This window comes from Aspergillus sydowii (assembly GCF_001890705.1).
Source record: "Aspergillus sydowii CBS 593.65 unplaced genomic scaffold ASPSYscaffold_17, whole genome shotgun sequence".
NCBI classification, from domain to species: Eukaryota; Fungi; Ascomycota; class Eurotiomycetes; order Eurotiales; family Aspergillaceae; genus Aspergillus; species Aspergillus sydowii.
The window spans coordinates 460,423-475,191 of NW_024467875.1; the positions used below are offsets into that span (position 1 = coordinate 460,423).

The window sequence follows — 14,769 nt, forward strand, 5'->3', positions numbered from 1 at the left end:
ATAATACCTACTCTATTTTCATTCCACCATACATGGACAAACTTTTCATAAACTTTTCATAAACAAAGGAATTCTAGTTCAACAACGCCGACCTTTTCATCTCCTTAATCTTTGGCGCCTCCTGCCCCTTTCCAACTCCCATGGTCGACGCAATACTCTCCCAGAAAACCCTCTCACCTCCCAACGGCGTAGGTGCCTCAATAGGCATATTGACCGGAGCCTGACCACCGTCATGCTCACCATCTTCATCCTGCACAGCCGCAGCAGGAGGGGGCGTAGCAAAAACCTCATCCTGAGCCTCACCACACAGCTTCAACACATCACTCATAGCCCTCTCAATCGCCGCCGCGCGTTCTCTCATTCCACGACGAAGCAACGAATCGACCAAATTCTCCACCTCGGGCACAGTCGAGCTCACCCGCTCAATCAACCGCCGCACACTGTTAACCAGATACTCCTCCTCGTAAACGGTTCCCTTCTTTCCACGCGCTCGCTTCCGCTCTTCCTTGCGGCGGTTGCGAGAGCTCTGTCGAGACGTCGCCGTCTTCCCGGAGGAAGTTTGACCCGTGTACCGCGTGAACATACTCTTGCCTGCCAGGGTGGAGGCATCAGTTGCCGCTAGCGAGACGTTATCAGGGATATCGACTCCGGCGGCGCTGTCAGCCATAGTTGGGTCGCCGCCAAAATAAGCCAGGGGATCCTGGATGCGACGAACGCGCAATTCGCCGATCCGGGGAACTTGGGCTTGGAGCTGGGACCGGAAATCGGCGAGGAGATCGGTCATTGTGCCCATTGCATCTGCGAGGGCAGAGTCGACGATCTCGGGGATAACGGACTGCACGCCGTTGAGGGCGAGGAGGCGGGATGCATCGGAGAAGCGGGAGCCGCGGCAAAGGAGGCGCGCAGCCGTGGGGATGTCGCGGAGGTGTTCGGAGTAGATTTGAGATGCGGAGATGTAGTCTTTGCTCTCTTCTACTAGGGTTGTGGCGAGGTTTGTGGCATGGATCATTAGATCAGATGGTGGGAGCGGGACGAGCATTGCGGTGTAAAGAGATTCGCGCCAGAGGTGGGCAAGTTGGTAGCACTTATAGGCGTCTGTGTAGAGTGAGAGGGATTCGTAGGCTGTGATTTTATTTTGTTAGTTTTTTTGGTGCTTGGGTATAGACGGGGTGGTGTTGGTGAGGGCATACCGATGCCTGCATCCTTATATTTCGATTCCTCTTGTAGGTGGTTTGCATAAAGGTGGGTAATGTCGCGAAGATTCTCTGGCTCGTACTTGTAGATGTCGATGGCGTCCTTGTATAGTGCGTGCTTGGCCACGTATTCGCGGAGTTCATCGTGGACACCCAGTCCATGTAGATGGCCAAGTGCTTTCGTCCATCTTCCCAGGTAGTTGTCGATCTCAAAGTACCGTCGAAGTTCGGGGAGTTGTTGAAGCTTCCGCAAGAACGGGAGGTACTCACGGGGGTCCTGCACTTCGTTAGAATATTTTATTAAGTACATATCCCGGGCTGGAACTCTTACCCTCTGAGCTTGTTGGGCTACTAGCAAAGTGAGCTCAAGATCGTAGAGACCCAGCGCGTTATCATAAAGTCGATTAGCATCTGTCAAGAAACACATGTGCTCAACCGCATCCTCTGCTTGCTCGAGGCTCTCCTCTACTATCTTGTTAGTAAGGCAATAGGGAAAAAGAAAGAGACATAACAAGACAAACCTCTCAAGCGCGCTACCAGTCGAAGACCGGACTCGAGGTCGGGGGGCAATTTGCACACGTGCGCAGTGATGAGGTTATGCAGATTAGTATCTGAACGCTTCTCCAAAGCGGCCAGGAAGCCATCACAAATCCGGTTAACCTTGTTTCCCTTCTTTGCTGAAGTGGTAAGACCGTTTTCGCGGGAAACTTCCACCTTCAGCGCTTTCAAGGTGTCCTTGTAAAGCGTTTGGGACACATCTTCCTCGCTGAGTAGGGGTTAGCACGAGACTTCATATGATGTTTATTTAACTAAAACGTACTTCAAGCGAGAAAGGAACTCATCGACGAAGTCAACCCTCTTGACTTGCTCCACGAACAATACGATATTTTCCATGAACTGGTCAGGGGCGTAATCATGAATGATATTCATGTCAACCATTTGGCTGCGGCATGTGAGAAATGCAGAGCGGTAGTCCTTCCTGTCAATAAAAGACCGGATACCTGCAAGCACAAGAGCTCTTGGATAGATGGTCTCAATATTACCCCGAGGAGCTTGCAAAACCACCGAAAACATGGAAGGCATCACGGTGACTAAACGAGATCCACGTTCGATACTTCTGCAACGTTCGTCGGTCTCCGGGGTATCAGGAGGAACTTCCATGTCTGGAATACAACCCGTGTTAGCTTGGAAGCAGTAGGTTGATGACCTTAACTAACCTTCAGCCTTGTCGAGGTGAACGAATTTGAGAAGATGTAGAGAAGTGGTAAATATAACGTGAGATGAGGTGACCAGGAAAGATGTGCAATTTTTCGCAAGCAGCGTTTTATTCGCATAGAGACCTCCCGTCCTAGACAGAGAAATCAAAATAGCCTTGGGATTATTAGCAATGCACATAAAGGCATCATTATGGTGCTTTACCTCATCATCAGATACTTGTACTGTTTTGGCCCAATAGGTGTCCACGGGAGGGCTTTCAGTCCAAGGAGTAATTTGGAATCCATCGGACGAAGGAATTGTGATGTGAGAGTAAGCAATTGGCTGACCAGGTTGACGGGAATGGGAAAACCATAGAGTCTCTTGGCCTAGATTCGCGAATATCGAAAATACCTGCTCAGAATCGGCTGTCTCATAAGCAACCTTTGTCCCGCGGGTCTCTAGTGCAGTCCGCTCGATGCAGGTGTTGTTCGGGCCTCGGCTCCGCAGAATATACACTTCGTTGTCGTTGATGAATGCTATTTGACGAGGCCGGCTATCCTTTTCATACGACAACGGATAGCTTGACTCAAGAATTGGAACTGGCACTGGCCGTGATTTAAGGGACCACAGAAAGACTGAGAAGTGGTCGTTCATGAGAACCGCAATTCTTGTCCCTGATTTGCTAAATGCCACATCAACAGCATTTGAATCGAGGGTCAGCTCATTGTGAGCCATAGGTGGTGGGACACCAGATAGTCTCAACGGCGTCAACTTCAAGGTGCCTATGTAGGTTTAGAATATGTAGATTCGAAAAGACGTAGAAATCATAGTGTGGTTAATACTTACGCCCATCAAGAACAGCAACAGCCCCGACATCATTAGGCGAGGTGGTTGAGCCGTGAAACACTTCAAAGACAAACTCTGTATCTAATATCGACCCTTCAAGGCCATTAGTTTGGGGCTTTGACATCTCTGCAAAAAATTGCACATACCAGAGGCTCCTACAGCGAAGCGCAGGGCTTTTTCGTGGTGCCATTTGTAGGAAAGCTGGTTCCCAAAGTTTCCAATAATGGGGATTTCTTGCTTTAGGTAGTAATAATAGTTTCCCGAGGTCCAGAATTGGACTCTGTCCTTGAACTGCACCGCAAGTACTGTCGAATCGATATTCCAGTTTAGATGAATATCGGATGCCCATGTAGATCGTTCGTCCTCAGTCAAACGAAGAGTAAATTGGCCATGTCGCAAGCCGTTCCGTTCAAAGAAGACGACGTCAATCCGGTCATCGAGCCTTTGAATGCCAGCAATGAGATTGCCATAGGGTCTCCAGCTGAGAGCCCCCTCTAGACCATCAACAGGCTCACTCACACTATCCAACGCCCCCTCGCGAGAATAGACCCTAATAGCACGGCGAATGCCTTCAACGACGCTGTTCACGGCGACGTAGGCGCCGTCCCCTCGCCAGCTGATCGTGGTTCTGCTGTCGTCGTTACCACTGAGTTTTCCCTCATCAACTTTCTCTGGAACTGTAGGATCTCGTAGAGCTCTGGCTCTCTTTCCCTGGAATTGCGTCTCACGCTTTCCCCAGCCCACGGAAACATGTTGCGAGGCCTTTAGGTCCTCGGGAGTAAAAGTAATCTCGGCAACATTTTCAAACTCTCTGGTCATATACAGGAATGTATTGGCCGCAGTGGTAAGGGCCAAAAGTTCCTCATCTGGCGACCAGGCAGCAGCTGTGATGCCAACATCGACCGAGCCTACAATCTCGATCTTGTCCTCACCGGGGAGGGGTTCTTCACGGACGATGACGATATCACCACCTTCCAGAACAAGACAGGCGGTAAGCGTGTCCGCGAAGTAATGCAAAGAGAGCACGCGATCACAATCAAGATGTGGCAGCGGACATGGTGCATCCCAAGATGCGATAGTCTCGAAGACATTGGGGCTCACGGGATCCGAAAATTGAGCATCATGGCGCTTTCTCCGAACCTCGATCACTGCACTTGTGGGTGTTGGTCCAAAGGTGCAAATAACGGCATCAGAAGTGGTATCCCAAGCTGTTGCTGTTAAGGGGAGCCCATCCTGAAGTTGCACCTCCGCGAGGCGCACGATTTTCAAGTTGCGCATCTTTTAGGATTCAGTGGTTTACCCCACTGCCATGAACAATGGAGTTCTGCCTAGGAAGGTGGAAATCGGCCAGAGCGGGGAGGGAAGGTAAAAGAAAATAATTAAGAATTAAATATACGAGAAGGTTTCCCTCATTTCATCGCTTTTGCTCGACTTGTGTTCGGGCGGAATTGCAGATGTATCGAATATCAAATAACAGTCGGCCCAAAGATTTTGATTTTCGCAGACAAAAAATCAGCCAATGACTTCATCCATATACTAATGCTTCTGTGCACTACGACCCTGAGGAACTCCCAGGCACAACTACATCCGCTGCCAATATAGAAACAGCACAGAAAAGTTTCTGGTCAAAGCTGAATGAATTCTCTAGATTTATACAGGATATACGGGTTCCCCAACTCAATACTTTTCCACCATTGCCAGATACCCAGGAATGCGCGGGAGCGGATTTAACGGGCCTTGTAGGTTTGCCAGACTACAAAGAGAGATAATGTCAGGTAATGAATCAAGAAAGTTCTGAGGATAAACGGGGACATACCGGCAATGGCGAAGGGGGTACCGAAGCCAGTGACTGTAGGTAGATAAGGAGTCAGCGATATCAACAACCAAGCCAATGATCACCACCAATTGGGTGTCACTAACTCATGAAAGCCCAGTATCTGAAGAAGAAGTGCTTCGTAAGAGGGTTAAAGGGAATGTTGGAACGAGGACCCTCAGCGTAGTGGTAAGGGCTGCCGAGCTGGGCGCGGGTGGTGGAAAAGCCACGGCGAGCGACGGAGGAAGTGGCCATTCTGGCCCGGAGAGCGGTAGCAGCGTTCATCTTCAGTGGTGTCAGTGCAATTGATCTCAAAAGTGTCCACAGAGCAAGTTCACCTTGAATGAAGCAAGGGCGCGATGGGATGATGGAGGCAGAGGTACTGATCGTGCCATACGGAAAGAGTAGGACGAGATGGAACCAGCCGGCCGCGAAAGAGTCACGTGAATGTTAGCTTTCAACAATGGAAGGTTTCTCCGACGGTTTCTCCGGCGGTCAGCCCATTTGATCTCAGTTGCGGCGCCTTCCCCAAACGGGACAATGAAATTTCTTGGTCAGTCAAATCGGTGGGTAACAAAGAACAACAATTCCATCATCGAGGCCGCTCGAGCTTTTCTCCGCTCTGTGACTCGAACCTCATCATCTGCTCGATAATGGATGAGCTTTTCGATGTCTTCGAGGACCAGCCTCAGGCGGCCAAGCCCTCCGAATCTGTACCCCGACGACCGAAGAAAGAAAAGAGCAAGAAGCGCCAGGTAAACGGTGATGTGAAGGAAAATGGTGACAAGCCGGAACCGAAGGAGAGCACAACCACTGCCGATGTCGCCGACCAGAGTGTCGAGGCAGAAAAAACTTCAGGCTCGGACAACAATCAACCCGATGCGAAACGATTGCGACTAGAAGAGGAGCCCGCACCTGTAGTTGCGGATTTGTTTGAAACGGCGCAAGAACGAGAGATCGCAGGTTCCGCGGGACTTCAAGCTGAAAAAGAAGCCGGTTCTGTGGTATTGTCTCATCAGGTCCGGCATCAAGTCGCCATCCCTCCAAAATACCCATACGTGCCTATTTCTCAACACAAAGCCCCCGAAAACCCCGCGAGAGTGTGGCCATTCACTCTCGATCCATTCCAGCAGGTCGCTGTCTCGTCAATCGAAAGAGGGGAAAGTGTGCTAGTTTCTGCCCATACCAGTGCGGGTAAAACAGTGGTTGCGGAATATGCTATTGCGCAAAGTTTGAAGAACAATCAAAGGGTCATCTACACAAGTCCGATCAAAGCTCTGAGTAACCAAAAGTATCGAGAGTTTGCCGCAGACTTTGGCGACGTTGGTCTAATGACCGGAGATGTGACTATCAACCCTACCGCTACTTGCTTGGTCATGACGACGGAAATTCTGCGATCCATGTTGTACCGTGGCTCTGAGATCATGCGCGAAGTCGCCTGGGTGGTCTTTGACGAAATTCATTACATGCGAGACGCCAGTAAGTGAATTGGACCAATATATTTTCAGCTATCACTAACTGCTGGTACAGCGCGAGGTGTTGTTTGGGAAGAAACGATCATTCTACTCCCCGATAAGGTCCGATACGTGTTTTTGTCTGCGACGATACCCAACGCTATGCAGTTTGCGGAGTGGATTGTCAAAATGCACAACCAGCCCTGTCACGTTGTATACACCGACTTTAGACCTACACCACTACAACACTATTTCTTCCCCGCTGGTTCTGAAGGAATGCATCTGATTGTAGACGAAAAGGGAGTTTTTCGGGAGGAGAACTTTCAAAAGGCCATGAGCTCAATCGCAGACAAGAAGGGAGACGATCCGTCGGACGCGCTCGCCAAACGGAAAGGAAAGGGCAAAGATAAGAAGTTAAACAAAGGCGGAAATCAGGATAAAGATGACATCTACAAAATCGTCAAGATGATCATGCTCAAGAGCCTGAACCCTGTGATCGTCTTTAGTTTCAGCAAACGTGAATGCGAGTTCTATGCTCTGAAAATGAAGAACTTGTCATTCAACGACGACTCTGAGAAGGAGATGGTCTCTAAGGTTTTCAACAGCGCGATTGAAATGCTGTCAGAGGATGACAGAAACTTGCCTCAAATTCAAAACATCTTGCCCCTTCTTCGCAGAGGTATCGGCGTCCATCATTCTGGACTTCTTCCCATCCTCAAGGAAACCATCGAAATCCTGTTCCAAGAGGGACTTATTAAGGTCCTTTTCGCCACCGAAACATTCTCTATCGGTCTCAACATGCCCGCTAAAACTGTCGTCTTCACAAGCGTCCGAAAGTTTGACGGTTTCAGCCAACGGTGGGTCACTCCATCTGAATTTGTGCAAATGTCAGGCCGTGCTGGTCGAAGAGGACTTGACGACCGTGGTATTGTAATCATGATGATAGGCGAGGAGATGGACCCTGCCGTGGCCAAGGAAATTGTTCGTGGAGAGCAGGACCGTTTGAATTCTGCGTTCCATTTAGGATACAATATGATCCTCAATCTAATGCGCGTTGAGGGTATCTCACCAGAGTTCATGCTGGAAAGGTGTTTCTATCAGTTCCAGAACACTGCTGGTCTAGCAGGATTTGAAAAAGGTAAGCGTTTCCGTGGCCTGTAATCTACAAGAACCGTACTGACATGAAGACAGAACTTTCTGAGTTAGAGGAAAAGAGGGCAAATATGACCATTCCAGACGAAGGGACGATTCGTGAATATTACGATATTCGAACTCAGGTTGACCAGTTCAATGACGACGTACGGGCGGTTATCAGTCATCCTACGTATTCCATAGCCTATCTCCAGCCTGGGCGGTTGGTTCACATCAAGTACAAAGAGTTCGATTTCGGCTGGGGTATCGTTGTAAACAACAAGAAACGCAAACCCCCGAAGAACTCCACGCAGGAATTTAGCGATCATGAGGCCTGGGTTGTTGATGTTCTTTTGAAAGTTGCCGACGGATCATCTGTTGGCACCCAGACTTTCGAAGATCTGCCGCAAGGTGTGCGCCCTCCAAAGGAAGGCGAGAAACACCACACCGCGGTTGTTCCGCTCCTTCTCAACTGCATTCAAGCCATCTCACATGTGCGGATATTCCCACCAAAAGACCTACAGACTGCGAGCGCACGGGACTCTATGGGGAAGAAAGTGGATGAAATTAAGCGGCGGTTCCCTGATGGTATTGCTGTTCTCGACCCGATTGAAGATATGGGGATCAAGGATGACGAATTTAAGAAAACGTTAAGGGTACGGTAATCTTGCCACAAAAATCGAAGGGGGGAAAAAAGCTAACCCAGCCCTAGAAAATTGAGGTCCTCGAGTCTCGTCTGGTCTCGAATCCATTGCACAACTCTCCGCGATTGGAGGAGTTGTATAATCAATATTCAGAGAAGGTAAATTTGGGAGACAAGATCAAAGCGACCAAGAAGAAGATATCCGAAGGCATGGCGATACAGCAACTAGATGAACTGAAATGCCGAAAACGAGTTCTTCGCCGCTTCGGGTTCATCAACGAGGCCGAAGTCGTGCAGCTGAAAGCACGTGTGGCATGTGAAATCAGCACCGGCGACGAGTTGATGCTCAGCGAGCTTCTTTTCAACGGCTTCTTCAATAAGCTCACCCCGGAGCAGGCAGCGGCCGTATTGAGTGTGTTCGTATTCGAAGAAAAAACGAAGGAGACGCCGGCGCTGTCAAAGGATGAGCTTTCGAAACCCCTCAAGGAGATCCAAGCGCAAGCACGGATCGTCGCCAAAGTCGCACAGGAGTCCAAACTAGCAGTTAGCGAAGAAGATTACGTCCAGAGCTTCCACTGGGAACTCATGGAAGTTATTTACGAATGGGTTAATGGGAAATCATTTGCCGATATCTGGTAAGTCACCATTTTCAGTATTGAAATGGCAAACAACTGACTCTCTCTCTTTTTTTTTTTTTAGCGGCATGACCGATGTTTACGAAGGCAGTTTAATCCGTGTCTTCCGCCGGTTAGAAGAGTGCCTGCGACAAATGGCTCAGGCAGCCAAGGTCATGGGCAGCGAGGAGCTTGAAAGTAAATTTGAGACGGCGTTGACTAAGGTTCGCAGGGACATTGTCGCCGCTCAGTCCCTGTATCTGTAGAGAAATAGCGTGAGACTCTGAAATCCACGTATGTCATGGGTAACCTGCGAGTTGCAATCTTAGGTGTCTTGGTAGTCGCATTTCCCTGGCGTCAGGCTAAATAAGTTTCAGCCATTCATTATTGTATGTATCATCGCGATATGATCCCAAGTATCTGACCACATAGTGAATGTGGCAAATTATGTACAAATGCTGGGATCGGTTGGAAAGGAAAAACCGTATTAATAAATTTGAAAATATCGTTGAATAATATAGTTAATAATTTCGAGTAAAACTCATAGCTCCGAGTCCGGTGATGGACAAAGAGTGACGACGTAGTGAAAGCTGCATTCTGGGTCCGTGTTGCCTCCTGCAACCCGCACGGCTGCTCTCCCTCTGCCCAGCGCCCACCGCTTCTCTTTCTTCAGTCTTCTTTCCCCACCAATTCATTCTCTCTTCCATCCTCATCTCTTTTCTGCCTTTCGGCTGCATCTCTTTTCCTGTCTTTCCCTTCCTTGCAGCTTGCCTCCTCGCTATCCCCCTTTCTTCCGCCCTCCTCGTGCACATCCATAGCTTTTCCCCCTCTGCCTACTTTCTCCGCCTGCTCTCCTATCACCCGGGCACCAAGGACCGACTTCTCTACCCTTCCTTGGCCGCCCAACTGTTTGCGGCCATCATGAATAGCTTGGTGGCTACACCACCTGTGCCGCGTCACTTTTATGAACATTCTCGCCTTTCTCCCTCTCGACCAAGTATGCTCACCACGCCATCCCTGGGGCTTTTTCCCCCTTTATTGTGAGCTTTCGTGTCTAACCAAGCACTCCAGTGTCTACACCGAGTCACACTCCCACCAACCGCAAGCGGAAAGCAGATGATGACAACAATGATTATGATAGCCGGATGTCAGCTTCGCCGACGAACTCCCCAGCCTTCACTCCAAGGTCCTTGCCCTCGTCTCGACAACTGAAACGTGCTCGACCGAATATTGGTGGAAGGCCGCTCTCGCTTCCCCGTTTGCTTGAGACCCTAGACGCCGATGCCCTCCGTGGTGTCCTTCGGACCATGTGTAATCGTCATCCCAATCTAGCCGATGAAGTGGTCCAAACTGCTCCTCGTCCAAACGTTGCATCCGCTCTTCACGTTCTTCGAAATTATCAATCTGCTCTACAATCATCATTCCCTCTGGGTGGCAGCCCCGAATCCGATTATGCCTATAATCGAGTTCGTCAACCTCTAGGACAGCTCCTCGAAGCTTTAGGCGACTTTACTCCACACTTTCTACCACCTAACGAAACACAACCATCGATATCTTTGAGCTATTTGGATGATGCGACAGCAATTATACATTCTTTGCCGCGGTGGAGCTCACCTCAAAACAACGTAGAGCGGGACTCTGCTTATGATGAAATTTGCAAGGCATGGATCCTAGTGATCCGAGAGGCCGCCAAACGTGGGGGTGGGATCCAATTGCAGTACGGAGGTTGGGATCAGAAGCTAGCGAAGCATAACCAGAATTCCGGCGGCAGACTGCAGGCAGCCGTCAACGACCTCGCATCCAGCCTAGGGTGGATGCACGGACCGGAATCACAAGGCTTTGGTAGTCAAGGGGGCAACGAGTTTGGTTCCATTCGAGAACAGCTTCTGTCCGGCACATATGGGCTCGGAACTCCAGTCAAAGTTGGGCCATGGTAAACCTCCATTACGGGACCGAATTAACGTTCAACTTCCGCAACAATACCAACGGCTATTTTAGCCCACCGAGTCCCAACTCACATACTCGACCGTGCATGTCCACCTACGATACGATCACGATACAAACTGCATGAGCTAGAGAGTTAAGGTTCATCTTGGCGTTCACTGTGCAACCAGAGTTCTTGTTACCATCATTTTTTTTTCCCTCATTTCATCTTTTTTCCTGGTTATTATTGTGTTATTATTCCGGACCACATCCTTTTTCTTACTGTTATTTAGATGGCGGAGTCATTTATCATGGGCCTACTTGAACTACGCATATTATATGGGTCGGTACCATCGGCAAATTTGTGCATATTCACTCTTTCATTTTCTTTGGTTTTTTGCCTTTTTTTGTTTTCACCTTCGTTTCTGATGTGAATGCCCCTTCTTGTATACCCCAAATTATTCTCCAGTCCCAGCGATTCATGCCTAAGTTATTGCTGTTTGCTGCCCTATGCGAATTCCATCAGTTGGGCCCAGGGGACCCACATAGCAGGCAAATCTTCAAATGCAACCCTGGGTCAGAATACATCCAGTGTCAGTCGAATACAGAAGACGACGCTCTCTCCATCATAAGCCAAACTGCTGATGATGGTAGAATTCTTGATAACAAATATTAGTCAAAACAAGATCTTCGACGTTAATAAAATCAAATAATTCTGTGCCTTTAATGGATGTTTATTATTATGGTCACCACTGACCTTCACCGTGATCATAAAACGCCAGTTCAACGGTTCTTTATAGCAACAAAAGCTCATCAGGCTCTAGAATATGCTAGTACGTTCCTACCCGATATTACGCCTGCAGGAAAAGGGGAAAGAATATGGATTATGATTGAGAGCCCCTGTGTAAACCCAGAATGCTTATGCAGATACCAATGCTTGCTTAATGGCACGGAATAGCCATCCTGCATCTTCCCAGCCGCCACGGTTCCCAGCTCTTTCCACCGGAGTTATTTCGGAGACGTTATCTGATGCTAGGCTCTTGACCTCCTCGTCGTTATCGGACACCTCTGCCGCTGGGTGATCATTTTCATCGAGTTCTGCTTCTGTCGCTGGTGGTGGGTCTGTGATCGGGTCTGTAGTGGACGAGAGCGGCCAGTCATCAACACCGAATAGCGTCCATTCTACCATCCGGTCTACCCAACTTCCTAGACCAAAGCCGCGTTCGCGAGTTAAGCGTTGGAGCTCGCGTTCGTCAATTTCCTCTTCTTCCTCCTCGTCGTTTTCGGAGTCCCATGAGTCATCTGATAGTGCAGAACCGTAGTCTTGCGCGACCTGCTGTCGGATGGTATCTCGCATTTCCGCCCGGACTTGCTCGTCTATGAAATCTGGGAGGAGAGATATGGAGGATCGCCCCTCATCATTGGTGGTATGTGAGGGTGTACGCGGCGCTGAGAATGTCTGTCTGCTACTACGTTTCGACGAGGGCGAGGGCATCGTCATTTCAAACCCCGTCATAGCGAGGTCAGGCCTGCTGTTCCGTCGACTGACAGCACGGGACCGCGAAGAGGCAGCTGCGGGCGTAGACCGGCCGGATTTCGATCGGCGAGACATACCCGTGCGCAACGCCTGAGAAATAGCATCGACCTCGTACTTTCCGCCCTCCGAAACTAAACTGGTCGAACTCTCGCGTTTCACTAGCCAACTCTGGCCCTTTTCCTCGCGGGCTGAGGACGCCAGTGCGACTCCTGCGCGGAGCATCCATTCGGGGTCTCTCATGTCGGAGGACTGGTGCCGGTGGGCTGCCGGGCGCTTGGCTCTGCTGGTAACACTGGCGGTTCCGCTTCCGCTGCTTCTGGAGTGGTGGTGAAGTGGTTGGTTTGCATCCTGCTTCTGGATGTTGGTGTCGCTTAGATGGATAGGCGTTGAACTCTTGCTTCGGGTATGGTGGCGCACGCGTGAAACACTTCGTGAGGGAGCATGAGAGAGAACACCAGGTGTACCCGGGACGGAGAAGCTAGCTAGATAGGAGGTCCTGGTTGGGGTGTCGACAGCCTCGTTTCGCGGGGAGAAGTAGTCCTGTGAATGTCGATCCGTATCATTGTCGCCGTCTATAGGGTAGTGCGGGGTTAAAGGAGCGAGGGAAACTTGATTTAGAGATGGATAAGAGCGGCGTGACCGGGAACCTGGTTGAGTTGGAGATGTTGAGGACTGTCCGTTGTTAGTCAGTGATTGGGTTGGTCGCAGGCGGGGAGCCACGTACATCCATTTCGAACTGGTGAGAAAAAGACGACAATTGAGAATGATTTGCAAAAGTTGTAGTTTGTGGAGGGGGAGAAAGAGGATGGGATGATGCAGTTGAGGGTTGTTAAATGTTAAGGTTAAGCAAGGCCAGGGTCTGGATCATCGGACGAATGTCGACTCCGCATTTGCAGCTGACATGTGAAAGCCAGCTTTCTCCAAAATCTCCCCCAATATCCAGTTCGTGTTGCTAGGCGAAGCTCAATGAAATACCTCAGCGAAATATCTAATTTAACAAGGAAAGACAATTATTGACAGAGATGGTTGTGGGACTGTATCCACCATAACTGGGGATTACTGGATGTAGGTGTATATAATATAGCTTCAAAGTGGTATGATCTCATCGTTTAGACTCATTGACTGATAACGCTAGACTTTATAATATTTTGTGCTAAGCAAACGCCTTGGAAACTATCCGACTCACTCACGCAATCTTTCCCTTATTGACAATAAACCCCTCCAACGCAGAAATCGCAGCCCACAGCCGGTTCTCAGCTTCCGGGAAGACGAGCGATCGGTGGCTATAGAAGACTTCGTCACTAACCTCTTCTGGGTGGCGTGGAAGACAGTGCATAAACTTCCAGCCCTCCTTTGCACCTCCTCGCTTGGCAAGGTCAGCCGTGATCTGGAAGCCGGCAAATTCTCTCAAACGCTTGACCTTCTCCTCTTCTTGACCCATCGAAACCCAGGTGTCTGTTACGAGAATATTCGCATCCTTGACCGCCTCCTCGGGAACATTAGTTTGCAGAAGCTTGCCTGGGTTTGAGACGCCTTTCCCAGCCTCCGTGATGAGTTTCAGCATATCCGAAGGAATTTCGTAACCCTTGGGGGTCGCAACGGCAATGTCAACTCCCATCTTCGTAGCGGCAATGGCCATATCGAACAGGACGTTGTTGGCATCGCCCACCCAGGCGATTTTCAGACCTTCTAGTCCCAGGCTTGAAAGGTGATGTGCTTTAGGAGTGAAGGTTTCGTAGATGGTTTGAAAGTCGGCAACGGCCTGGAGAGGGTGGAAAGAGTCACACAGAGCATTAATGATTGGCACCGATGAATGCTTTGCTAGATCCGCAACCTCTGCATGCTGACCAACACGGGCGACAATGCCAGACACCATGGACGAGATAACGACGGAAGTATCGTACAGAGACTCGTTGACTCCCAATTGGATATCATCCTTGCCCAAAAACATCGGATGGCCTCCCATCTGCACAACCGCGCCTTCTGTTGATACCCTAGTCCGGGTGCTTCGTTTGCTGAAGATCATAGCCACCGTCTTTCCTGTCAAGGAGCCGAGCAAATTCTGGGGGATTGACCCAGATTTGATGGAACGTTTGTGTGAAGAGGCATTGCGAACGAGAGCTGTGAACTCAGTGGGAGTGAGGTCGGCAATGGAGAGGAAATGGCGGGGAGCGAACGGGGAAGTCGGAGGAGTTGTTTGCGATGAGTATTGTCGTACGGCCTGTCGCAAGCTCGGATTCTTCAATGTGGACCGGAGCGAGGCCATTGGTAAGGCGTGAGGCATGGTGAAAGCGTACGAAGTAGGAAGAGAAGAGGAAGAAGCAGCTTCGCAGGGCCTGGAGAAAATAAAACGATGCCAATGATGGGCGAATGACTCAAATTCCGCCCTATTATTGGTGAGATTGAACAAGGTTAGCG

At 49.7% G+C, this 14,769-nt stretch overlaps 6 protein-coding genes across 6 annotated transcripts; 2 read left to right on the forward strand and 4 right to left on the reverse strand.

Annotated features, from left to right (window-relative positions):
- Positions 1 to 73: 73 nt before the first annotated feature.
- ASPSYDRAFT_94987 (Elongator subunit IKI3) lies at positions 74 to 4,514 on the reverse strand (the record flags this gene model as incomplete). The annotated part of the gene is made up of 9 exons (XM_040853056.1): positions 74 to 1,122; positions 1,191 to 1,470; positions 1,525 to 1,658; positions 1,715 to 1,959; positions 2,014 to 2,356; positions 2,411 to 2,564; positions 2,613 to 3,172; positions 3,237 to 3,329; positions 3,383 to 4,514. The coding sequence occupies 9 exons, from the start codon at positions 4,512 to 4,514 to the stop codon at positions 74 to 76; spliced, it is 3,990 nt and encodes a 1,329-aa protein (XP_040696971.1).
- A 449-nt stretch (positions 4,515 to 4,963) lies between these two features.
- On the reverse strand, positions 4,964 to 5,304 carry ASPSYDRAFT_163099 (cytochrome c oxidase VIIc family protein; the record flags this gene model as incomplete). Its single annotated transcript, XM_040843133.1, has 3 exons — positions 4,964 to 4,989; positions 5,053 to 5,085; positions 5,157 to 5,304. The coding sequence occupies 3 exons, from the start codon at positions 5,302 to 5,304 to the stop codon at positions 4,964 to 4,966; spliced, it is 207 nt and encodes a 68-aa protein (XP_040696972.1).
- Positions 5,305 to 5,601: 297 nt separating this feature from the next.
- Positions 5,602 to 9,400, forward strand: ASPSYDRAFT_51293 (ATP-dependent RNA helicase MTR4). Its single transcript, XM_040848263.1, has 5 exons — positions 5,602 to 6,528; positions 6,580 to 7,641; positions 7,695 to 8,290; positions 8,347 to 8,912; positions 8,977 to 9,400. The coding sequence occupies exons 1-5, from the start codon at positions 5,703 to 5,705 to the stop codon at positions 9,155 to 9,157; spliced, it is 3,231 nt and encodes a 1,076-aa protein (XP_040696973.1). The 5' UTR covers positions 5,602 to 5,702; the 3' UTR covers positions 9,158 to 9,400.
- A 412-nt stretch (positions 9,401 to 9,812) lies between these two features.
- On the forward strand, positions 9,813 to 10,828 carry ASPSYDRAFT_163287 (cut8/STS1 family protein; the record flags this gene model as incomplete). The annotated part of the gene is made up of 2 exons (XM_040843151.1): positions 9,813 to 9,888; positions 9,963 to 10,828. The coding sequence occupies 2 exons, from the start codon at positions 9,813 to 9,815 to the stop codon at positions 10,826 to 10,828; spliced, it is 942 nt and encodes a 313-aa protein (XP_040696974.1).
- Positions 10,829 to 11,280: 452 nt separating this feature from the next.
- Positions 11,281 to 13,309, reverse strand: ASPSYDRAFT_548380 (DUF3984 domain-containing protein). Its single transcript, XM_040848924.1, has 2 exons — positions 13,076 to 13,309; positions 11,281 to 13,023 (listed from the first exon to the last, which is right to left on the reverse strand). Exons 1-2 carry the CDS (start codon positions 13,079 to 13,081, stop codon positions 11,734 to 11,736), a joined length of 1,296 nt encoding a protein of 431 aa, XP_040696975.1. The 5' UTR covers positions 13,082 to 13,309; the 3' UTR covers positions 11,281 to 11,733.
- Positions 13,310 to 13,537: 228 nt separating this feature from the next.
- argB (ornithine carbamoyltransferase) lies at positions 13,538 to 14,617 on the reverse strand (the record flags this gene model as incomplete). The annotated part of the gene is made up of 1 exon (XM_040843166.1): positions 13,538 to 14,617. The coding sequence occupies one exon, from the start codon at positions 14,615 to 14,617 to the stop codon at positions 13,538 to 13,540; it is 1,080 nt and encodes a 359-aa protein (XP_040696976.1).
- Positions 14,618 to 14,769: the final 152 nt, after the last annotated feature.

What these genes read in the sequence shown, in the direction of transcription:
- ASPSYDRAFT_51293 (XM_040848263.1), top strand. Translation starts at nt 5,703, where the DNA reads ATGGATGAGCTTTTCGATGTCTTCGAGGACCAGCCTCAGGCGGCCAAG. An exon ending in TCATTACATGCGAGACGCCA is followed by an intron (nt 6,529 to 6,579) that starts GTAAGTGAATTG and finishes CTGCTGGTACAG; the next exon opens with CGCGAGGTGTTGTTTGGGAA. An exon ending in AATTTAAGAAAACGTTAAGG is followed by an intron (nt 8,291 to 8,346) that starts GTACGGTAATCT and finishes ACCCAGCCCTAG; the next exon opens with AAAATTGAGGTCCTCGAGTC.